Source organism: Panthera uncia, chromosome A2, assembly GCF_023721935.1.
Source record: "Panthera uncia isolate 11264 chromosome A2, Puncia_PCG_1.0, whole genome shotgun sequence".
NCBI classification, from domain to species: domain Eukaryota; kingdom Metazoa; phylum Chordata; class Mammalia; order Carnivora; family Felidae; genus Panthera; species Panthera uncia.
Window position 1 is genome coordinate 127,887,265 of NC_064816.1, and position 26,142 is coordinate 127,913,406.

At 35.3% G+C, this 26,142-nt stretch overlaps 1 protein-coding gene across 1 annotated transcript in view; it reads left to right on the top strand.

Annotated features, from left to right (window-relative positions):
* FOXP2 (forkhead box P2) overlaps positions 1-26,142 on the top strand; it is a 566,168-nt gene that overhangs the window by 422,776 nt on the left and 117,250 nt on the right. The window contains exon 6 of the mRNA XM_049641717.1: positions 18,554-18,628. Within this exon, the coding sequence (XP_049497674.1) occupies positions 18,554-18,628 (75 nt within the window). The remainder of the gene's footprint in view (positions 1-18,553; positions 18,629-26,142) is intronic.

A 26,142-nucleotide genomic window follows, 5' to 3' on the forward strand; every position in this document is an offset into this window, starting at 1 on the left:
CTATATGTGACTATGCCCCACCAAACTGGGATTGTTCTGCTGACTGTGTGTCAGCCCTTGATCCAGGGCACCTTGAGAATAAGATTTAATCACTGGCTTGGATCTGAGATGCTGTAAGTGTGTAATGATTTTTAATAATCTTACCTTCTCTAATAGGTCCTGCATGCTTTGTAGTAATTATCCAGTATGAAATTAAAATGAACTTAGTCCATCTTCTTCTCAAAATACATGGTTTATGGAATTAGTGAAATTTGATTTTATCTTTCAAACAAAGGAAATAGTATAATGAACTTTCCTTTGAGAAACACATCATAGGGGCACCTGAGTGGCTCAGTTGGTTAAACGTCCGACTTCGTCTCAGGTCATGATCTCATAATTCATGGGTTCGAGCCCCACATGGAGGTCTGTGCTGACAGCTCAGAGCCTAAAGTCTGCTTCAGATTCTGTCTTTTCCTCTCTCTGCCCCTCCCCTACTCACACACTGTCTCTTTCTCTCAAAAATAAATAAACGTTAAAATTAAAAACAAAATACATCATAAATTTTGAAAGCAAAGTAAGCCAAGTGACCATATTATTTTTATTCCCTAGTAAAATTATGATCTTTTTAAGGATTTGTTTACCTGTTTTTTATCTTGCTCTTCCTGTATGTGGTTTCTTTTCATTTTATTTCTAATACTTACTTGCAGTGGTCATTTTGCATATCATTAGGCAAGAAGATCAAACCCTGATACCTTTCCAGTGCAGGCAGCTAAATGTAGACTAGGTGCAAAGAAATAGGGAAGAGTTGGAAAGATATAATATTTCTTTAATAAATATTTTTTTATTTAATAAAAGAAGATGTACATTTCTTTCTCTCCCTTTTTACATTCTTTCCCCTCTTTCTTTATTACATTTTTTCCTTTTCCTTTCTCCCTCCCTTTCTCCCCCCACTCTGACCTGCAGGACCCATTTTGCACCCCCTTTAATAAATACTAGAATATTGAAATCAATCTATGAAATACAGAGATGTATATACATATAGTAAAAAAAAAGTGGGGGGGTTCTCCTGGGTGGCTCAGTTGATCACGTGTCTGACTTTTTTAAATTTTTTTTTAAGTTTTTATTTATTTTTGAGAGAGACAGAGCACAAGCGGGGGAGGGGCAGAGAGAGAGGGAGACACAGAATCTGAAGCAGGCTCCAGGCTCTGAGCTGTCAGCACAGAGCCTGACTAGAGAGCCCAACTCACAAACTATGAGATCATGACCTGAGCCAAAGTCGGACGCTTAACTGACTGAGCCACATAGGCGCCACCCCAAGTGTCTGACTCTTGATTTTTGCTCAGGTCATGACCTCATTGTTTGTGAGTTTGAGCCCCACATGGGCTCTGTGCTGACAGTACAGAACCTGCTTGAGATTCTCTCTTTTCTCTCTGCCCCTCCCCTGCTAGCTCACTCGCTCTCTCTCTCTCTCTCTCTCAAAAATAAGCATTAAAAAAAAAAAAAGACACTCAAGTGGTTTCTGATTAGTGATTCCTGAGTCTTTGAGAATACATGAACTTGTTGAAGCAGCGTGCAGTAAGAACCCAAGTTTCTGATGGAGCACTGATAAATGAATTACTCAACGCGAAGATGTATCTTGCCATCACTAAAGGGTCAAAATGGCATTGATTCACAATGTCATACCAATATAAATTGCTTTAAAGGAAACATCTGTTCTCGACATAATTGATAGTGAGAAATGTTTCTTAAACCAAATTAGAAATGATTACTTAAGCAATTGATGTAGTTATTTTATTTGGCATTCCCACTCAATAATTTCCAGCACTGCTAAACTAAAGTAAAGGTTGGCTAATATATTTTCTCCCCACTCCCTACCTTTTTGCTTCCTATTCTATTCAACTAGATACTTAGTTAATAAGAAGAGAGTTCAGGAGTAATGTAGATATAAATTGAAAAGCCTACTCTCTATAATTTCATATGAAACAAATGATTATCATGCTCCAATGGAAAAACCACAAGCAAAAAACAAAAGAGCAGTAAGATTTCAAAAGTGGTTTACAGTATTTCCATGTATTAGAATTTACATCCTCAGTCAATCAATCCATCAAAGAAACATGACTGAATGCCCTCAGTGTGTTAGACACTTTGCTAGGCAGGCACCAGGTACCATAGGGGTTTCAAAATGTTCCTATCCTAAGGGAGTTGGCAATCTGGCTAGATAAAAATTCAGGATAATAACCATTTTTCTAAGCCATTTTAAACAAAACTCAGTGGTTTAAGGTAAAAAAAAAACAACTCTGCTTGACAGTTATGGCTTTTTAGAGCATTCTATGGAATAAATTGGATTTTTCTTTTCTCTAAGTGTTTAGTGAATCAGCCATCACTCACAGACTGAGCAGAATAAGGTTTTCTTCATTTTTGTCCCTCCTAAGGCATTGTTTGTGGTTCCTTAAAATTTGTTGAGGACTGAGTTCCAAAATCTGAGAAGTATGGAAACAAGTCTAAGCATAACAAGTAATAGGATAGAGATGATTAAAAGGAAAATGGGAGAACCAATCACAAAGGGGGTTTACTTTTACTCCGATTGTAAAGCAGAAGAAAAGGAGAAAAAAGTATTTTAATAATTTCTTCACATTTAAAAGAAACCCTCGTGCCATAGGTAGTTATGTATTTATATTTCTGCATTGCTGAGACTAAGGCAAGAGTATAAACCCTGTTTTAATAAGAAAAATCAAGAGCACTCATATGATGAATCTTCATGTCTGTAAAGGTTTTTAGGAGCTAACGTGTTGTATGAAAAATATAACTACTGTTCTATGTTTTATTGAAAATCTGCAAGTAGCCTAATTTTGAGTGATTATTAAAGCAATGTGTGCTCACAAAAAAATAATTCAGGCAGTTCCGAAAAGTATGAAAAATTGAAATTCACCTGAACTCCAAGCTCCCGGTGATCGTGTTAACACGTGTATATATGCGATCACCTGCATTTCTGTGTGCATCCGTGCGTGTGGTATCATTCTGCCAGTCTAGAAATGAATGCAGTTTTATAGTTTTTAGACCTCTTACATGTAAGATTTATTTGTATATTCATCCATTGGAGTATAGCTTAGTTTCGGATCTAGAAAAGCATGAACGTGTTGTAAATGACCTGTCAGTGTTCAGTTGAGGTTTTGTAATGAAGAGAAGAGGTCAGATTCTGTGGTGTCAGGAGAGGCTTTGGATCCAAGGATTGGCTCCATCACTCACTAACTGTGTGAGCTTGGAGAAGGCAGTTTAGTTGTGTAACCTCATTTTCTTTTTTCTGTCAACTGAGAAGGTTTGACTTTGCAGCTCTAGAAGTTTATTATCCTAATCCTTTATTTTTAGCAAAAGAATAGACCTTTTCAGGAGCTTATACTTACAAAAAATCAACCTTCTTTACGGTTACATGTCAAAAGCTTTTAACTTTGATAACGAGCTAGTTTTTGTCGATAGCAAAAACAAAAAGAAACAAGATTATTTTAAAACTTAGAAATTTACAGCTCATTTACTGAGGTTAAAATATTCTGATACTCAGAGAAAAAGTGAAATTTGTTGTTAGAATATTATACAATTGCGTATTCATTACATACAAATATAGTTTTCATTCCATTATGTTCCACATGCCCCATGACATGCCAGCTTATCTGTTTAGAGTACTTTTCTGTGCGCTCAATTATATATGTAAGTTTTTTAATGAAGAAAAATAAAATAAGGAATATTTAGAAATATAATTATATAGAGGTCACAACTGTGAAAATTGCTTTTCTCACAATCACTATAACTTGGTTTTATTGCTGAAATTATATAGTAATAAAAATTATTTTTCTGCTCCTAGAGTAACCAGTCTTGGTTCTCGGTAAGAATTTGCACTATATTTATCTAAATAGAAAACAGTTCTTTTCTTTTATTATAGTCACTGTTGAAACAGTGTTTTCTGGAGGTGCTTGGGTGGCTCAGTCAGTTGGGCGTCCGACTTCAGCTCAGGTCATGATCTCACAGCTCGTGGGTTCAAGCCCCGCGTCGGGCTCTGTGCTGATGGCTAAGAACCTGGAGCCTGCTTTGGATTCTGTGTCTCCCTCTCTCTCTGCCCCTCCCCTGCTCATGCTCTGTCTCTGTCTCTCTCAAAAATAAATAAACATTAATAAAAATTAAAAAAGAAAGTGTTTTCTAGTACATTTAAAGCCATGAGTTGAAATATTTCAGATCCTGTGAAGTGAAAAAAAAAGAAACTTTAAAATATTTTGTTATTAAAAATGTTTTCTCCTGTTTATTTATACTAATGGCTATTATTCAATTGAAAACCAGCTCTGAGTGATAAGAAAGAATATTCTGGGGTCAGAATGCCTGGTCTATAAGGCTGGTACAGGTTTTGAGAGTTGAGCAAATCACTTAACTCTTTTGACCCTCAGTTTCTCTTAGGCTGAGAATTGGTAAATAATGAGCATAAAAAATGTAACAGAAATGCAAGCTACAATGAATGTTTTAAGTATTTTCATCTTCTACTATAATGAAAGCACTTGTAAAAATGGGATTCTGAATGAAATACTGAACTAAGAATTGAGGCATTCAATGTTTACTTCTATGGAAGTCAACAGCCTGTAAATAAACAGATCGTCTCTATTGCTCTAGTTCATTACTGTTCATGCTCTCATTCAATTTTCAGGAAATAAATAACATCTTTAGAAAGCTCTAATTTCATTTCCCATGCATAATAGAAGATTAAAGAGAGACAGTTTTGTTGACAGATTACATGGGTCTCTCAGATTCTACCAGCTAGAATCTTAACTGAATGATTTAAATACATGAAGTAGAAGAATATGTAACAATAATAATCTGACTTCCTTTTTGATGGCACTGAGTATATATTTCAATACACATAAACAAAGTGTATCCTTTACAAGATGAAAGTAAATCTCTGCTCATTAAATTATGATACAGTTTTGTTAAAACATAAATGGAATCCAGTTTAGAAAAGATGTTCCAAAAGATGCCACAATTATCCTTGTTGCAAACACATTTCCAGATCATTTGTAGCTATTGCTTGATTCTCCATTAATGCATTTGCTGTTGATTCTCTGGTTATATTTCTTACTGAAGTTTTCTAGATATTTTTTATTGTTCTTTTTAATCCTTTTTGTTGTATATAAAATACATGTTACATGTTACTTAAAAAATAAGAAAAACCTCCAGTGATAAAAATCAGTATTCTCACATGTTGAAACAGAGGAGGCCAATAATGTAAGGGTTTTATGCTTATTCCACTAATTTGGTTTCATACTTATTCCTCTAATTAATGTTATTATTTGATTTTATGCTTATTCCACTAATTAATATTGACTTAATAAATATTATGGCTTGTATAAAACTTTCACCAAAATTTTAAAAGTCAGGAAACATTTAAAAAATAAAAGATCTTCGAAAAATAAGATGCGCGCATTACTGTTTGGAACACACACATACCCATTGAGATTAGTGTGATGTGATTTGTCCTGCAGCTGCTTCAAATTAAGAACAGGTGTGGAAGACAGATTATGCAAATACTCATATTAATGTAATTGTCAAATTGGTGTGTTTACCATTGTGCTTTTAAAGAGTAGACTGTACTCCTATTTTAAATGTAAATTAGCTTCATTCTTGAGAGCAGCTATTGGATAATGAAACATGGTCCTGGCTTAGAAATGAATAATTTCTAATAGTAACACAATTCTAAAATTTTGACATTTTCTTTCCTGGTAAACTGTTTAATGCATTTAAAAAATGGCGACTCTATACTATTTTTAGTACATATATAGCCCTGGTGGTTTTGTGCAAGTTTGTGATCCTGGCTCTGGGCTACTATTTTCTTTTTCTATTGTTATGCATAGTGATTACTGTGATAGGTTTTGCTCTCCTTCCATCTTTTCTAATTCAGAACACATCTCAGCTGTCCATCTTTGTGGACCTAAACTCTCAAAAATAAATTCTTTGGAGAAGTTACATTATATTTATTTTAATAATAATCTTACCTTGTGGAATCTAGTTACTTTCAATTGTATTTTCGTATTTTAAGTGTCAAACACTAATTTTGATATTTTAAACCATGTTTTGCGAATACAGAGCAGCCTTTTACTACTAGGTCACTCATGTATCTGTGTGAGGATTTTGTACTTGCTCAGTGTAGTGATACAGACTCCCCTGCCCAATAAAGGGCTTTATCTTAGTCCCCATCCGGCCTTTAGTGACAGGTGTTGTGGGTGATCATAACTAAATAGGTGACTAAGCCAATGAAAAGGAAAGCTGAGGCGTCAACCAGAGATGTTAGAGAAGTCACATTTCTCATGTTCCTATTCTTTTTTAATGCCTCTTTTTCTCTAACAAAAGAGAGATTCTAAAGCATTTGTGATTTTATTTCACTTGGCTACCATATATATTCAGTGCTCACTTGATGTACCCGATAATGTGTTTATTTATGCTGTCTTATTTCAGAATAGGAAACAGGCTTGGAAAGGTTAAATTACACTATCTGAGGTCACATAGCTGGTAGTTTGAGCTGCTACATGAATTCAAGTCTGTCTGATTCCAATTCCTGTGCTTTTTATCCTGGTATTAATCACTGATAGCATATGCCTCTTAATTGCTGTCCAAAAGTCTCTCAAATTTTTCATTTTTGGAAAACAAGTTTAAAATAACAAGGATGATGAGGTATGAAACGGGAATCCTGCCTTTTCTTGATTGTCTTCATTGTCCAGGATCTAGATCCATTTGTGACTGCGATAAAGCTGTGGTTTGCAAGGGAAGAGATGGGGGAATGAGTGGAGACTCCCTGGAGGAGTCTCTGTCACCACTATGGTTAAAAGATTCTACTGGAGTGATTCTGACTTCCAATATTCCTTTCTGTCCTGTACTTCATCATCTCCACCTGTTGGGAGGCACTGTTGACAATGCAGTGGGACTTGATGATGCAGTTAGATGTTTACCCAACAATGTGTAGAATAATCTTTTGATATGAAAAAAAAAAAAGTACAGGGCAGAGCTGGGACTCTGCGGGAGTTTCTCTTGGCATCATGAGAGTTTTCTATGCCTAATGGGAAGAGTTTCTGTCGGAAAGAGTACTATTTTTAAATAATTGATCCTCTTCCTTAAGGTTTCCTCTCTACCTCACATCACAGTCAGGAGGGAGAAGAGGTTGATAGGGAGCAAATTATAATCAGAGATGCCAACAAGATAAGCTTCTGTGTGTGCAGCTTGCAGTCTCTATTCCTCATTAAAGAGTCTATCATTTATCATTATTGGCAAGAAAAGGAGCTGCCACTGAGACCAACAGCGGATAAAAAGTAGCTGATCCAAGGGCTGCTGCTGCTTCCCCTGCAGGGATCAGAAAAGGACCTGCCACAACTTCTAGTCCCCTCGTAAATTCCTAGGGCTACATGATTTCAATTGCTCCTCAACGAGGAGTAAAGCACACGGTAAAGGAGATGCTGATACTTTCTGAATTTTGACCAATGAAAGTATGATTCAGTGTTTTGTCGTGATGCGTAATAGATACAGCAGTTGCTCTGCGTACTTCATTCATGGAGTCAAGTCCAAATCCGAAAATACATTTCTATGGAAAAGATTCCTGAGGGGTAACTAAAGGTCTTGCCCAGTCCATCGACTCCAAGGACATGTAGGGTTAGCGCCTCCTCCAAAAAGGCAGTGAATGGCTCCTTTTGGTCCTGCCACTCACTACTTACGATGTATCTGTTAAAATTGAGGATAGATGCATTTCAGAAGTACTTTAAACAAGTGTCTTACTTCTAGTATGACGTTTAAAAGTGTGTCACTACAAGACCATCAGCTAAGCTAAGGTTTCTACTAACAAAAAATTGATAACTTTATGGATAGTTTTTGTTGTTTTTGAAAAAAAACAAACAAAACCCTGAATCAAGTTGAAAGCTACACAGCACTTCTAATGCATTACTCTCTGTTTTATTTCACCTATTAAATTATTAGTTTAACTTATTTCATAGTAATTTTAATTTTTTTCAGATATGGAGATTAAAACGTAAAATGCATTTTTTTTAAATTAAGCAAGAAAGGCTTTTTCTTTAAAAAATGTTAAATCCCTACCCTGAATTCTTGGGCTCTAACCCTATGTCCATACATTCTTGGACAATGTGTCAAGGTAAAAAATCTAAGGTTTATGCTTGTGCTCAGTGTCTTGGCTTGAAATAGTCAGAATATTGACTTACTTAGAAATTGGAAGCTGGTTTAATGCATTGTGCCAGCCGTCCTGAAAGCCATTTCAATAGACTCTGTACCCTGGCATTTGTTTTAGAAATAATTGCATGCAAATGTAGCTTAACATCTGTACTATGTCTCTTAATCCTAACCAGGCATTTTCCATTAGATGGAGTCTGAAAATCACATTAAGAAAAATATATCATCTGTGAAATTATATTCTGAATGCCCCAAATAGCAAGGAAAGGGGCAATATCCAGTAAATCTAGTACGAAGCATTCCTTTCTTTTTCTGAACCCCAAATTTTAAAAAGTTCATTTCATTTCCTTGAGTGCTGCATTTATAAAATTGAACTAAGATCTTATGTTTTCCAAAGTTTTCAGTGTAGTTAATCACAAAACTTTCTGGGAGATAAAAATATCCTGGTGTGTCACATCAAGTTATTTTTCTTAACTTTTGCTTGGTAATACAAAATTAATTTAGTTCTGTACCTTTATTGGGACACGATTCAGACACATTACATTTTAGTACTCTTCTGGTCTTGCAGCCCAGTTTTCCAAATGAAATTTTGATACTGAACTGACTTTAAATATACTTGAATTTACCAGTAGACTTAAGGAATTGGGAAAAAATAATAAGGAATAAGACATATGTAAGGTCCTAGGAAAGCAGCTGACTGGAAGGAGGAGGAAGGAAAATTCCTGGAAACAAAAAGTGATTTCTTGCCACCGTAAAGATTTTAAAAGAATCACTTGTGCCAACATGTACTGGTCAGTTACTTTCAGGATCACAGTTATAGTATTCTAAATACTTCCGAAATGTTTTATGTATTTAACCCTTCAATGAATCCTCCAAGAGAAAAGGCAGATGAAGTACACATTTAGTGATGAGAAATTTGATGCACGTGAAGGCCACTTTACGTGATGCTCTTGAAGATCTGGCCTCTGCTTCTCCCTTTTGTCCTCATGCCTGCCACCCTGTCTGTTCTCTGGCCTTGCGAGACCATCTGTCTATGTTTCTCTGAATGCAGCAGGGGGTCATTTAGCTGCAAGCCTTCGTATAGGCTGCTCCTTTGATCTTGAAAGCTCCCTACCTCCACCCACCACATACCCATTTTGTATATGGACATCTACTCATCATCACCTAGGCTAAAATCCTTTTCTGTCCTTCCTCTATGCTTCCGTGGCACCCTGCGCATCCATCTTTTATAGCATATAATATGTTACTAGTCACTAGTAGTTTGTCTTCCTGATTTGACTATAAATTCTTTGGGTTAGGTGCTACCCCTTGACTTTGTATCCACAGAAGTGAGAGGGACCCCCACCCAAAATTTGGTTCAGATGTCAAAGCTCATGACACTCCAAATACCAAGAAAACTTTGAGAGAAATTTTCTTCCTCACACAAGAAAGAGACTCCTGGGGAGAGCTGACTGGACGCCAGCAGGTCCAGGAGGGAACGGGTTGGGTCTTTCTAGGGCCTCTGACGTGAGTTGGAGAAAAGATCCCTTGAGTGGGGATTTAAGTTTCCCTACAGTGGCAAAGGAGAGGTGCGTGCGCAAGCTTTCTGCCCAGACATTGGACCAGAGGGGAAGGGGAGGTTGAGGATTAAAAAGAAGTCAGCAGCCAAGATAAAAAATAGAGTAGAACTCATTATGGTGACATAAAATATGTGATCAGTAAATCTGTGGTGTCCTGTGCTGGCATACAGGACCGCTGCTCTGTACATTCTCACTTCATAGAGAAAGCTGTTTTCCCATGGTGTACTCTGACCCTGTATTACCTCACCTAACTCAAGGTAGCAAGACACATCTGCATTTTCTTTCAACTACAAAGTAAAAAAGAAGAGCATAAAATTGGGACTGTTATTCTTATGTTTGCATAGTGATTTCTGCTTAGCCTCAACACACTCAGGAAAAGGAAAAATCGTATTACATTCAGTATGTTCATTTTATCAATTCACTAATTATTAGATACTTAAATTTTTCTCTTCTGCCCTCCAGATGTTCATGAGAAATCCAACTCCCTATTTTTTTCAGAAGAGCTTAAAATATTTTCTTGAATAAAATAAGCAAGCAAGTCACAAGAAAAATTAAAATAGTCACTAATATTCTGTAGGAGTATCTCAAGCCAGAAGTGTCTGTTAACTGCTGCCTTCATCCCCTCTTAAAATATAATAACTACATCACTTGTAGAAGCACTGTGGGCATCTTTTGTTTTTCAGTGACTTTAGACACATGAGAGATACTTGATTAACATCCCTGGAGATTCAAGTTGTCTACTTAGTCAGGGAACAGTTGTAGGTCTTATCCTTCTCACAGACGGCAGCCAGGTCATCTGTCCCATCCTTGATCTCAGCCTCACCTGTGCAGACAGCCAGGTGCTTGGGTAAGAGGTGTCCATATCTTTCTATTCTTGACTCCTCTGCTGAGATTTGTAACAAGGGTGCCAATTAGTGCCAGTTATGATGGCAGTTTTCTGAGGTGAATGAGACAGGATTGACAAAAACAGAGCGAAAAATCTGACTTCAACATTGTTATATTCTGTAATTTTTCTTAATTCTTCAGTACTTTTTCACTATGAAATGGGGATCAAATCTTATTTTGGAAATTTCAGTGTGTTGAATTGATTACTATTAAGTACTTTAAAATCACAAATCTTCCCAAGTGTCTGTGGTATCTAGATGGAGACAATGGCAACCTTCTGAAAAAAAGTGTTGACTGACTAAATAGAATGAAATAATGAAACTTACCTGTAATGCAAATATCCTGAACACAAAAGACAAGGTTTCTCAAAGTAGAATTACAGAAGCTCTAAATCACAATCACCAAGATGCTTTTTTAAATGCATATTCTTGTACCCTATCCCAGATCTTTTGCATCTGATTCTCTAGGAATGTAGCCTTGAAACTGCAGTTATAACAACTTATCCAGAGATTTTTTCACATGCTAAAGTTTGAGAACCTGTACAATTGTGCACAGAAGCCTTAAAAATAAATACAAAAATATGACCTTTTGGGGCGCCTGGGTGTCTCAGTGTGTTGAGCATCTGACTTTGGCTCAGGTCATGACCTCGCAGTTCGTGAGTTCAGGCCCTGCTTCGGGGTCTCTGCCGTCAGCACAGGGCCCACTTTGATCCTCTGTCCCCCTCTGTCTCTGCCCCTCCCCCTCTCTCAAAAATAAATAAACATTTAAAAAGAAAAGCATGACCTTTTGTAAATAATTTCAGCTCCTTGGACTTCATTTCCCTTGTCTGCAAAGTGATTCTTTGATGGCCACATCATGTGCTCCTCAACTTTATGTGGGTTTTGCAGTCTGTGCCACAGGGGGAAAAAAAGGAAGGCAGGGCTAACCCAACCACTTTGAGCCACTGGACTTAGGAAATATACAAAATCTTTTCCAGGCATTAGTTCTGTTTTCTTCACCTTTTCTTCAGAGCTAGACAGCTTTGAATCTGTTTTTCAAACATGGGCTGGAGAAGGATGAAGCAATTTGAATTTGCTAAGCCAACACAGAACGTCCTGGCACAACCCTGGCCACACTGTCCCGGGGGCAGTTTCCATAAGATATAATGAATGGCCTCAAAACAGCCAACCAAACCAACAAACTAAACAGTTGGAGTAGAAGAAAGGCCAACCAACTGTTTAATTTTGTTCTTGTTTTATACCAGGTCAAGAGTGGCCATATTTCTTGACTAGCTAAACACTTTTTTAAAAACTTGTGTACCTTTAAAATGTGGACTACGGTTCCATTCAGATATCATTGTATTTCAGCTTTTTTTAAACATGTTAAAGAAAAGGGCACCTGGCTGGCTCAGTCAGTGGAGCATACAACTCTTGATCTTGGAGTTGTGAGTTCAAACCCTATGTTGGGTGTAGAGATTACTAAAAAATAAAATCTGGGGCACCTGGGTGGCTCAGTCGGTTGAGCGTCTGACTTCAGCTTAGGTCATAATCTCACGGTCCGTGAGTTTGAGCCCCGCATCGGGCTCTCTGCTGACAGCTCAGAGCCTGGAGCCTGCTCCGCATTCTGTGTCTCCCTCTCTCTCTGACCCTCTCCCGTTCATGCTCTGTCTCTCTCTGTCTCAAAAATAAATAAACATTAAAAAAAATGTTTTAAATAAAAAAATAAAATCTGAAGAAATGTTAAAGAAAAGTTTGAGCACAGCTTCCGCCAACCTCAAGCAACAAACTTATTTAAAACATTTTTATTTGTTATAAACGATCAATATATAATTCTTGCCTATTTTTCTATGAAACGTATACCTTCATCAACTTTGCAAAAATTATATTCTTTCTTTTAGAAGTCACTTCACCTTGTTACTGAATGCAAACACAATCATATTAATTTTTGCTTTGCTGCATCAGGTTTCTAAAAAGCTAAAAAATAATGTATTTTATTTTAATTTTATTGAAATATCATTGACATACAATAATATATTAATTCCAGGTATGCAATGTAATGATTCAACATGTATATACATTATGAAATGATCCCCACAATAAGTCTAGTTAACATATGTCACCAAAGTTATTGCAGTATTATTGACTCTATTTCCTATGCTGTACTTTACATACCCATGACTTACTTAGTTTATAATTGGAAGTCTGTACCTCTTAATCCCTTTCATCTATTTCACCCATCCTCCCACCCCTCTGGCCACCACCCATTTGTTCTCTTCATTTATGAGACTGTTTCTGTTTTGTTTTTTTGGATTCACATGTAAGTGAACTTATATGGTATTTATCTTTCTTTGTCTAACTTACTTCTCTTAGCAGAATACCCTGCAGGTCCATCCATGTTGTCGCAAATTGCAAGATTTCTTTCTTTTTTATGTCTGAGTAATACTGCATTGTATACATGGATGCCACATCTTCATTATTCATCATCTTTTGATGGGACTCAGGATGCTTCCATGTCTTAGCTATTGTGAATAATGTTACAGTGAACATAGGGGTACATATATCTTTTCAAATTAGAGTTTTTGTTTTCTTCAGATTCAGAAGTGGAATTGCTGGGTGGTATGGTATTTCTAACTTTTTGAGGAACCATTGTACTGTTTTATTTTTTCTTTAATTTATTAATTTATTTTGAGAAAAAGAGAAGAGGGAAGGGCAGAGAAAGAAGGAGAGAATCACAAGCAGGATCCCCACTGTCAGTGCCAAGCCTGACAAGAGGGGGACACTTAACCAACTGATCCACCCAGGTGCCCCATTCCTCCCCACTGTCTTCTGTAGTGGCTGCACCAGTTTACATTCTCACCAATTGGGCCCAAAAGTTTCCTTTTTTTTCCACATCCTCGTCAACACTTGTTATTTCTTGCCTTATTGATACTAGCCAATCTGACAACTGTGAAGTGATATCTCATTGAGGTTTTGATTTGCATTTCCCTGATGATGAGTGATATCAAGGATCTTTTCATGTGCCTGCTTGCCATTTGTACATCTTCTTTGGAAAAGTATCTGTTCAGGTCCTCTGATTTGGAGCATTTGTTTTTGTTTGGCATTGGTTGTATGAGCTCTTTATATATTTTTGATATTAACCCCCTATCATTTGTAAGTATCTTCTGTCATTCAGTAGGTTTCCCTTTAGGTTCATTGTTTCCTTTACTATACAAAAGCTTTAGTTTAATGTAGTCCCAATAATTTATCTTTGCTTTTGTGTCTTTGTGCCTTTGCCTGAGGTGATAGATCCCCCTAACACCGCCAAAAAAAAAAAAAAAAAAAAAAAAAAAGGATTGCTAAGGTTGATGTCCAGTAGTTTACTGCTTAGGTTTTCTTTTAGGAGTTATATGGTTTCATATCTTATGTTTAGGTCTTCACTCCATTTTTAGTTTATTTTTGTTGTCAGTGTAAGAAAGGTCCAGTTTCACTTTTTTTTGTTGTTTTTTGTTTTTTGTTTTTGCATGTAGCTGTCTAGTTTTCTCGACACCATTTGTTGAAGAGACTCTCTTTTCCCCATTGTATATTCTTGTCTCGTTTGTCATGGATTAATTGACCATATAAGTGTGGGTTTATTTCTGGCCTCTCTGTTCTGTTCTGTTGATCTATGTGGCTATTTTTGTGCCCGTGTCATTACTGTTTGGATTAATATAGCTTTGTAGAATGGCTTAAAATTTGGGATTGTGATACCTCCAGATCTGTTCTTCTTTCTCAAGATTGTTTTGCCTCTTCAGGATCTTTTATGGTTCCATATACATTTAAGGATTATTTGTTTTAGTTCTGTGAAAAATGTTCTTGGTATTTTGATAGGGATTGCATTCACTCTGTAGACTACTTTGGGTAATATCATTTTAACAATATTAGTTTTTCCAATCCATGAGCATGGTATATCTTTCCATTTATTTGTGTCATGCTTAATTTCTTTTATCACTGTCATGTAGTTTTCAGAGTACAGATATTTTACCTCCGTGGTCAAAAGATTTTTTATTCATGTGAAAGAGGTTTTGATTTGTATCATGAAGTCTAATGAGAGACTGAAAGCTATTTGTATGCAGATATGATGTCTTGGGAATTTGTGTATACTTTACAGCGTGTAGTACTGCATACATAGTAGGACTTTAATAATATTTTTATTTGAAAAAAAATTGAATGTTCTGAGGCAGTAATGACAGCGAATAAATATTAAGTACATTGTTGAACATATGGGTTCCAGCACTGTTCTAGATACAAATCAGTGTATTTAATCTTATGATGGTGTCATTTATTACCCTTCCTAGAGAGAGGGGCCAAGAGAGGCTAAATAACTTGCTCAAGTTCACACGGCTACTAAGTGTTGAGTCAGGATCTGAACCCTGTCATACTGTCTCCAGAGCTAGTATTTTTGTTTTCAACACTGAATGGCTTACCTTTTATTGTTTTAACAGAAAATTACAATGATCCATATTTAACAGAAGAATAGATTCCTTCTGAAGTTAATGTCGAAAGCTCATTCCAGTACACTGTCCTGGCCTTTTCACTGTTAAAAGGTTCTTTTGTGCTTATTTGAAACAGATGCAAACATTTAAAATATCCATTCACATTGTATTTCCCTGCAATTTGCTGGAATATGTCAGGTTGCCTGTAGGAGACCCATTTCTAAATGACTGATTTCATTCGCCTTGCTACTCCTTTACAGACCCGCAACTTCATGAATCTAGTAAAGCATGGTTGATTAGAGACTTATTAGCCTCTTTCGCCAATATTCTATCACTTTCTGTTGTAGAAAGCTCTAGGACAGGCAGGAGAAGAAGCTGGGTGGGTTTTTCAAAGCACAGTTTTTTCAACCAAGCCTTTTGGCAAGACAGGGTGACGGGCTAATGGTGGTGCAAAATTTATTCCCACATACTTTTAACTCCAGGAATTATTAGTTTGGAGTTAAAAGCTTTTGCCTTTCAAATGATTTGCTTTCTCCTATTATTGTTCTTCAGTAAACTTTAAGTTGGCTTTCTATTTTCACAAATTTTGCTTTTTAACTCTTGCTTGCTCAACTCTTTCTTTCTTTTTATTTTAATTTTTTCAAAGTTTATTTATTTATTTTGAGAGCTAGAGAGCAGGGGAGGGACAGAGAGAGAGAAGAAGAGATGGAGAGAATCCCAGGCAGGCTCTGCACTGTCACTGCGAAGTCCGACTCGGGGCTCAAACTCAGGAGCCCAAATCAAGAGCCGGTTGCTTAACCAACTGAGCCACCCAGGCACCCTGCTTGCTCAACTCTTTCTATTGTTTAAAATGCATATACTTTATAATTTTGCATGCTAAGTGGCAGGGGCAAAAAAAATGTCACTGTGAGTCGTTAGTGTGGGGCAGTCCCTATCTCTTGTCCCTAAGGATCAGTGAATGACACTATCATTTTAGTGTACTTTATTTCTATCTGTGTTAACAAGAATGATTTGGCATTGTCCATCTGTGAGTGTTTTGGTGAATTAAAGTTTCTGATTAATAAAAATATGACGTTATGGATTTTACAGAATCAAAAAATAATGAAAATATACTTTGTACAGTGAGAACATATATTTTAATGATCTGAAGGTCTCTCAGAAGCATGCTGTGTATCAAAGTTTATCTCATTGTTTATCATTTAAAACCACATTTGGGAAATGTTTGAGAAGCAACTCAAGAAAATACGTTTGGATTATACTTGGATTTATTGAAATTAAATTTCTGAGTCATTTGAGCTAAGAATGGAGAATATTCTCTCTCACCGTGAAGCTCCAGGCTACTTTCATCCCAAACCTCTCATCTGTAGAGAGGAGTAGTGAAAATCTCCTCATAATAAAATCCTTCTGATATTTTCACACCTGTATTCCTTAAATGGTACCTACAACATTTTATTCCATAGCATCTTTTGTGTATTCCTTTTATCACTGTACTTGTACATTATCTGGAAATTTCTCATTTCTGTATTTCTCGAGTGTCGAGGCTTATTATGTAAGCTTCTATGTATCCTTCCTTCTGACCCCGTGACTGGGATGGCAGATCTTCAGGACTCCAGTGTGTTTTGTGGTATGTTGAAGACACAAAGTACAATATTTGATTTGGGTGCTCTTGAAAGAGTTTAAGGTGATATTGCTTATTTATGGAGTTTAGTTTTCAGTATAAATGTAAATAGTGTCATGGCGCCTTCGGAGTTCTGGCGATGCTTACTTGTTTTTGCTTTTATGTTGACGAGTGTTCATCTGAGGATTTTTTGTTAGTATGGTTCATTGCTACAGTATGGGGTCGCATTTCATTTTTTTTTAGGATGCTTATGACCTTGTTAAATAGCAGTCCAAAAATCATGTGGCTTGTTTTGATTTTAACCAAAGTTACAGCTGCCTAGCTGTAAAGCAGTCAGTTTCTCTTATTATGACTAGTTCTTCAACTTGTACTGTTTTAAATTGCCTGCAATTAGCATATTTCAACCTTATTTTTAGGTTTAAATTGCAGTGTGAGAGTGTACTCTCCTCTTAGCTAATTAGTGCTATCAAGGAACAGTAGGTTACCTCATTAGTACCATGTGCATTTAATTAAAGAAGAGAAAATTGGAGTTAACCTCATAGTTAATATTTTCACAGAGTGCTACAATGCCAACACCTTCAATTGGAGTCACACCCCTGTGTATCTAATTATGCACTGGTGCCAAATAAGGTTAGCAAGGGTACTACAAGGCTGTTGACAAAATAATTTAGATGAAAACGTGTTTGTTGGATTCTGACAGTAAAATATAACTTGAACATTTTTTTTTTCTGTAGTCCTCATCTGCCAGCATCAGGTTAACATACTTCTTCATAGGAAATGAAAGGAAAGGTATATTTTGGAAGCCATTTTTCCTATTTGAATTAATGCTGCTCTTATCTTGCAGAAAATGGCACGTAGTCATGTAAAGCATATACAATCCGTTTCTTAAACAGAGACCCTGAACTTCAGAGATGTATTTGAAAAGAATTATTTATAAGATGTAATATTTACATGCATCAAACCACTACAAATACTCCCTGACACCCCTACCACAGCCCTCCTTGCTTTTCTTCTTTTCTGATATAATTTCCCTTGTGGATCTTATGAATGGGGATCATCCTTTCATATCATACATGAAGTCTAAGGATGTGTTGTCACATGGTCTGTTCAAATGCAGTGTAATCCTTTTGCCCTTCAGACAAAATCTTTGAAATGTCTCATGCTACTTAGGTAAAAAATGACATTCCATGTCATTTATCAATAAATAATCACTTTGCTTTTACAGATAGAAATGCAAACTATACATTTGAGTGTATAGAGTAGTTCTCAGTGCAAGTGGTACAATTCAACAGGTTTTCACAGAGATTCTAGAGTTTGGCTCCGTGGTCTCAAATATATATTTAATGGCAACATTTGTGTTAATAGTAATGCATGGCCAAGGCAGCTTAGTTAAAGAGATTCCTGTGATTATCCTCACATTTCATGACAAGACAGGATTCATGTTCATCTGTATTGTTATAATGGAGTACAAATCAACAGTTAGCTTTTTCAAAAACACATAATTAAAGTTTTAAGGATAAATACCACCCCATACTCTAAAATCACAGTATCATTTAAATTTATAGGAGTATTCATTAACATTGGCCATAATTTTAGCTTAGAAATGGGAAGTGAGGTTGCTAAGTCAAGATCATGGCAGACGAATTATTTTTGGTTAGTGGTTAATTCATTATGTTCAAATATCCAACTCTGTATCTGCCAAATTATTTTTATTTAAATCTATACCATTTTTAACCGTGACACAAAGATGGAATAGTCTCATCTATATTCACCTACCAAGATAATAATCCAAAAATATTTTTTAATGATATTGTACATTATTAGTTTGAGCATTAAGATTGGAGGGAAAAAAAGCCAACTCCTGATTCTCTTTGTTTAATCTAGGAATTGCTTCCAGAAACAAAATTATGTGTCTGTGGCCACTCTTCTGGTGATGGGCATCCTCACAACACATTTGCAGTAAGTTACACTGGGCAATTAGAAATTTGGCTACTAAGCACAAAGCCAGAGACCCAATCCCACTAAATAGATTATCTGTGATTTTCTATTAGCCACTCCCTTTCATTGATGCAGATAATCAAGAGATGATTAATGTTAAGATACTTATGTAATTAGTTGGTTTTCTGTTACTTCTTGTATTCTCTCTTCAATTATATTTCATCATGTATATACTTCACTGTTTCTATGAGTTGATGGCATTAAAATTTACCTGAAATATATAAAGGCATATGGTTGATTCACCACTACACCATTCTTGAACTTTTAGGAATCGTTTGATGAGATAGTGCTGATATGCAAAAATTAAGTAGAGATTATGGATAGATACAATACATATTTACATTTTTTAGGGAAAAGTTGCCATTCCATGTCTGCAAGTTACCATATAAACATGCCAAGACCTTTTTTTTTTTTTTTTACATATTCTGTCACTAGAGTATAATTTGTTTCCTTAGACTATAATATTCAATAAAAAATGCTTTCATGACCCAATTCACATACCAGTTAGCCTTGGAAAAGAATAACAATCCTGAAGTGGCCATTCAAGAATTTTTAAATAGAGTGACTTCATGTTTTTAGATAGCATGGATACTACCTATATTCTTAAGGGATCTCTAAATATGTAAGTCATATATTTTCATATGTAGAATTTTTGCTTGTTCCCTTAAGAATTGAGGTACTTACTTAGTTTCCATGGACTAGACTATTCCTAAATTGGCTCACCCAGAATTTATTTTTTAAGACTGTATACTTAGTATTTCCTATTTATAATTGATAGAACACATTACAATTAAAACTTTTATAAGCACATAGTGTATTCCTGAATAAAGAAGAAATTTCTAATTTTATACCTTGGCTTTTTTAAAAAAAGAATATTTTTCTTAGCAAAAACAGTGTTAATTAATATGGAATGCTATCCTTTGTGGAAAATATTTAAACATAAGACATTTTTCAAATGTTCAATGCAAAACAGAAATAGAAGTGGAAACAACAACAGCATGCTATCTTATGGAAATAGTGAATGCAGAGGATTGGTAATGAATTTTGTACATTAAAACAAGTTGTGTAATGATCTGAAATTATCTAGTTTGAGTTCCATTCATTTTATCCTAAAGTGTTTGCCCCTCCTGAGCTTTCTTGGCAACAATAATGAAAGAAAATACCAGAAATTAAAAAGTTGTGATAAGTTTTGCTGAAATGTGGAAGACTAATCTTATTTCTAGGTATTCTCTGTTATTTTGTAGGAAGATAAATTTAAGATAAACTCCAAAAATAATTGTGTACTTTAACTTATTAATAAAGATCATCCAAAAATATACTTGAAGAAAATAGTGCATTAAAAATGGAAAAGGCAGTATTTCTAATTGGTAGCACTTTTCCCTAAAATAATCCCAATGGAAAAATTGTTTTCATTAGACTGAAGAGTGAGCTGACTGAACTACTAATAGTGTTTGTTCTTTATCCAAAACTACTTCTACCATTTAAAAAAAAATCATTCTCTATTCTGATGTAAACATACATTTATGGCATCAGATCTTCATATTTTCACTGACATATTTTCAGATGAAAACAGACCACAGAGAAATTAAATGACTCACCAAAGGCCATTTAACTCCTCTATGGAAAGGCACATAGGCTGAAATTATCTGTTTGTTTGTTTGTTTATTTTAATGTTTATTTTTGAAAGAGAAATAGAGTGTGAGCAGGGAGGGGCAGAGAGAGAGGGAGACACACAATCTAAACCATGCCCCAGGCTCTGAGCTGTCCGCACAGAGCCCAACATGGGGCTCAAACCCATGGACTGACAGATCATGACCTGAGCAAAGTCAGATGCTTAACCTGCTGAGGCACCCAAGTGCCCCAGCAAGGCTGAATTTGTACCCCAAGTCTATGATCATCAGGGTATCAGTCCTTTCCAAGGATATACCAGATTGTTCATGGTTGCCTTGAGTGCTCTGCTGAATGGGAATCTGAGGTTGTTCCATGTGTCTGAGACTGTGGTTACTATCTAAAACAGAAAGAGAACTAGGATGAAGTAGTGAGGTCTGCTGTGGCTGATGGGGAGAAGGAGTATGGAAGTTCATGAATTTGCCATCCCTACAGTGCACCAAACTTAATACTTCAAATTAGTCACTGAGTGACTCTGCAAATGATGCTTCCTGACTTCCCCACACAAAGAAAACACTAAATATTCAGTAGGTGCTTATTGTACATTAGATACAAACTTCCGGCAAGCTAAAACGGCTACGTAATGGAATTTAAAATCAAGATTCAAACTAAGACAAATTATATCTGTTAGTCATAGCTGACAATGTCTGTGTGATGGACATAGCTCTGTTTTAGTAAATTTCAGAAGTACCAATATGCTGGGGTGAAACTCACTTAAGTTCTGGAGCACCATAACTAGTGGGCTAAGAGGAAGAAAGGTGTAGAAAATATAGATAGGGGTACCGAAAGCCAGCCATGTTCCTTTATAATCTATTTAACTGACATTTGTAATAAATTGTGAATCACTGTAATGATTCTAAAATTTTTAAGAGATCATACATCCCTTTGAGTGGACTAATTTAATATCATACATATTACTTGCACCCATAATTGATCAACCTTAACAAATAATAAGCCAATATTTTTGGGCAAATGTTCCAAATTGGCAGATTATATTAATTTTTACTCCCCTCTCCCTTAACTTAAAAACTAAAAATCCTGTAAGCCTGTTAACAAGCTAGAAGTAAAGTCCCATAGATTTCAGAGGAAAACATCCATTTGCAATTAAAGCCCAAATTACCTTGAAGAAATAAGTGATAATATATATTTGATATTAAACATATGTCAGAAGTTCTCTATCATACCATCCTCTTTCAGGCATATATTCTATCAAGTTACTAACAAAAGATGCAATAAAAATATATTTCGGAGAAGTGTCTTCTGATGTTTTGGTATGCAAGTAGTGACCAGACGGTAGCTGTCATCTGAGTATTGTGTTTCTTTATTATCACATTAGTTGAATAGTAGTGGTACTTTTATGTATCCACTAATAGATTATATTTATTGTGCCTCTACTAATTTATTGCAATCCCGGGTAATAATTATGCTCACTTACGTCATCTCTACCTGATAACTGTAATCTTAAATTCTATCTACCTGTTGTATTTCAAAGAAATGTTTGGTCTGCATAGGTTGTATGTTTACCATTCTAACAATATAAAATCCTTGTTATAACTTTTATTGAATTATTGAATTTATTGGGGAAAGCATTAAGTTTGGGCTTTAAAGGACAGAAGTATGAGAGTAAAAGCACTTCATTGCGAGAGATTACTTTTCAATACTTCCTTTTCACACTCTGTTTTTTGCCAGTGGTATATATTTAACTTTAATCTGGAAAAATCTTCACTTATTTTACCTTTCTTTCAAACTTTAATAATAAGATAGATGCCTTTTTTTTCCCTCTTGATCTATCAAACAGCTTGATATATCAAACAGCTTTACCAATGGCTGTCAAGATCCTGAATTTGCTTCCCCACCACACAATAGTAACCCAAGTTCACTCCCCAATAACTAGACCTTGTTGACACCTCATCTGTCTGAATGGCCTCATTAACACCTACCTGCAGATAATCTTATTGTTAGTCTTGCCTACAGGTTTTTGCACCTAAGTGAATACTACTTTACATAGGATTCTCCTGTTAGCTTCATGTGCTAAGGCAATTATGTTGAATGCTTAGAGTCTTTGTCTTTTGGGTCTTATTTTCAAAACATTTAGCATTGGGTCAAATGAGTATTTTGATGAACAAAACTTGTTGGACCTATAAAAACCAAAACTGACACTTGGCTGGCCTTGACCCAGTTGGTTTATAACCCATTCAAATTAAATTGAATTGACCACATTGAATCTCTCCCCTTACAGATCTTTATTCTGTAGCTATTGCCTCCTGCTTTCATTTTGATGAGAATCGTGGATTGGAGAAAATAAGGGAAAGAGGATAGTGACGGTTTTTAAAAATCTCTTATTTTCTATCCATGTTCATCTGTCTTTTTAGGCTTTCCATGAATTCTACCCCACAGCAAATCATGTATCGCATGGGCACTGGAATCAGCTTTCTAGATTGAATATTGGACATATTACTTACCTTTTTTAGCCTCATGCTCTCGATCTATAAAATTAGAATAATAGTAATATCTACCTTATAGGGTGGTAATGGGGATTAAATTTTATAACTGCAAAGTACTTAGCTTGATGACTAACACATAGAAAGTGTGCAACAGATATTTGAGTCAGTAGCTGTAGTAGGTAGCATCCGTATATTCTTGGTTGGACTAAAGGGGTGATTCTATTTTATGTAAATTTAGATACATATTTGGTATTAACATTAAATGAGAATCATTAGACATTATACCTTGAATAATGAATAAGACAGATGGAAATGTCCCTTAATGAAAAGAAAGTCTTTATATTTATTAATTTAAGTTAAACACTGACTTACAAAAATCAGTGTTACCCAAATGTTTTATGATTTGCTAAATGGAAGACAGCTAAGTGGAAGAGAAAGAATCCTTCCTCACCAGATCTAAATGATGTCCTTCTGGCAGCCAAGGAAAATTATTGCTAAAGAATGTTAGGAAATGTGACTGTCCCCTTAATTGTCTGTATCTAGCTAGAGCACATGAGATAAGAAGTTGGGAGATACATGTCGCAGTGCCAGAGGACCTCCAATATTTTCTTCCTTCTCTATTATACATTTATTAGCAGAGACTAACCAAGAGTTAAAGATGAATTATTGCTGATTGGTAGTATTGACAATTTTAACATGCTGGAGACAGTTAACCGGGGATAATGTTGTGGTAACTTTTTTAGAGAATCCTTCCTACAAAACCTGTATCACAAGATTTAACTCTTCACTATTAGTGTAAAGTTGTGGTAGAATCTCAGTGACTCCCCTAATATCTTTCCATTGTTCATAAACTTGAATTTATTATGAAGCAGTACAAATTAGATTTGTTAATTAATTTTTTTATTTACTATTACAATAGTGGTGGTACTGTACTAGGTCCTTTGTTATAAGCCTTAAGCTAATCAAATATTTGAAACACTTCTATAACTGATTTTGTTAATGCCATAAAGTTGTAATATAGTGACTGTATTTAAGGCTATGGTTAAAATCTTTCAGATTCTTCATCAGAAATAGAATAAAGATTTCTGTATTTAAAACCTTGGCTGACATTTGTATGCAACTTCTTGATTAATCTTTTTCTTTCCAAGTGTAAGTCAAAATATTAATAATTATCTTTACACACCTCACTCAGCTGGGATGTAGCTCCCTGAGCTCAGTTCATTCTAGACACCTCTCCTGAGTGATTGCCTCTCACCTTCTATTTTATTGCAATATTTGAGATTGCAATGAATTCTCTTGATGTTGGTTCCAAGAAGGACCAGTAGCAGAGCTTTGTCAATGGAGACTCCTCTTTGAAATTTATAATGAATAATTTACTCCCCTCGATGATTCACCAAAGCATTAGTAAGGCAGAAATCAGGGGCTGATGAAAGGATTATTTATTTAGTTATCAGGTTTTGTTGTTGTTAATATATTTTTCATCAAATAAATCGATACACACACTAGAATATGTATGTGGCAATAATGTGAATTTACGGTGCCCATTGAGATAGACTGTATTTTTCCTTTCGCATTTTAGTTATTTGTAATGAGCTATTAGCATAGTCTCCACAGATACGAAATATAATCTGCACTAACTTCTAACAGTTCACTCTATAGTTCTTGCATATTTCTAAAGACTTATAAAGTGTATATCATATTTGTTACTTGTATTTCTCTCCCTTGTATGTTTCCAATTCATCCTATTTTAGTATAATAATAAGCATAAAGCACAAAAAACCAAGTCATCCTCGTGTATAAATCTTTATGGCTCATACATACACACACACACACACACACACACGCACGCACACAAAATCACACATACATATATGTATCTAAATGATCCATTATGTAAAAGAATGTGTATGTGTTTTTGAGTTCTATATGCAACTCACTTCTCTTCTTTTTCAAGTTAGATCTTTTACATTTGTAATTTTTATTAGTCAAATGAGTTAGTTATGCATAGGATTAACAAGTTATAGAAATCAAATTTTTATCACTGACACCATTCATGCTGCATTATATTTACTTCAAAAATATTTCTAAATAGCTGGAGTTTTCACATAATTTCAATATGTAGGATGTCATGTTAAGCAGCATATAATTCCCATTGACATTAAGACTTAAACCTAAAACTGTACTCTGTACTTTAAATCTTTATGCAGGGGAGTTCAGGAAGCTTACATTATCAAAGTTCTGTCATGCTATCATCATATAATGATTCATACATCTTAGATGAAATTGCACATCTTTACTTCCAATTAATCATATTCTTTATCCTAATGATAATTTTGGTGCAAGTAAATTCACCTTAGGGTAAGATAAAGAATAAAGTCTTAAACATCAAGTTAAAGATTTCAAGATGCAACTTTTGTCATATTTAACATTAAGAAACAACATGAAATGCTTAGGCTCTTGCAACCATGTCCCTAAGCTCTTTTTCCTCAAGTTGTGATTATCACTCCAGCAGATATTCCTCCTGTTCTCTCTAATGACAGATAGTATGAAATATTTTGTGATACTGGCAGAAACAATTTACCTTTCAAATCCAGAGTGCTAATTATAACATCTCTCTCCAGGTTATATAGGTTGTATATTCAATATTTTAAGAGTAACAATATTTAATACCTTAATTTTAATTTAGAATTTTGTGTGTAAAATATTTAGTCTGGCTGAAACAGACAATTTAGACTAGGAATAAGAGAATTTAAGGGTTCAGTGAAGAGAGGACAGCAGATAAATTTATCTGATATTAAGTATAATCCATGACTTCACATGTGACTGTATAATTTTAGGGGGAAAGAGAGTTGACAAAATTATGTCATCAAAATTTGATACACAAGCTGAAATATTCCTAAAGCATCATATATGCATACCTAGTGAATATTTTTCTGATGCATGGATAATTAATACAAAGCTGGATTAAAAAAATAAAATCATATGAATAATAAGTACACTGTTGTTGTATCTCTGTTCCTCCCTAAACCCTTGTCCCCTGTAAGTTACATATTTCATATACTCTCTTAAAGCTGAAAAATATACTTTTTTTTGCATGCCTGCCTTTGTCTCTTTATCTATGATCTGGATAGTTATTTTGCTGTATTAGAAGCGTTATGCCCTGTTACTGCATTGCCCAAATGAAGAAAGGGGATGGATACCCGACATGTACTTCCATCCTATATGGACTGAGAGGATATTATGGCTTCCAGCTAAAAAGACCCTTGTGTTTCCTCTCATTCAAATCCTTTATTTTACATTTCAGAAAACAATGATAAAGAATCTTAGTGACTCCCCTAATAATATATATATATACATATATTA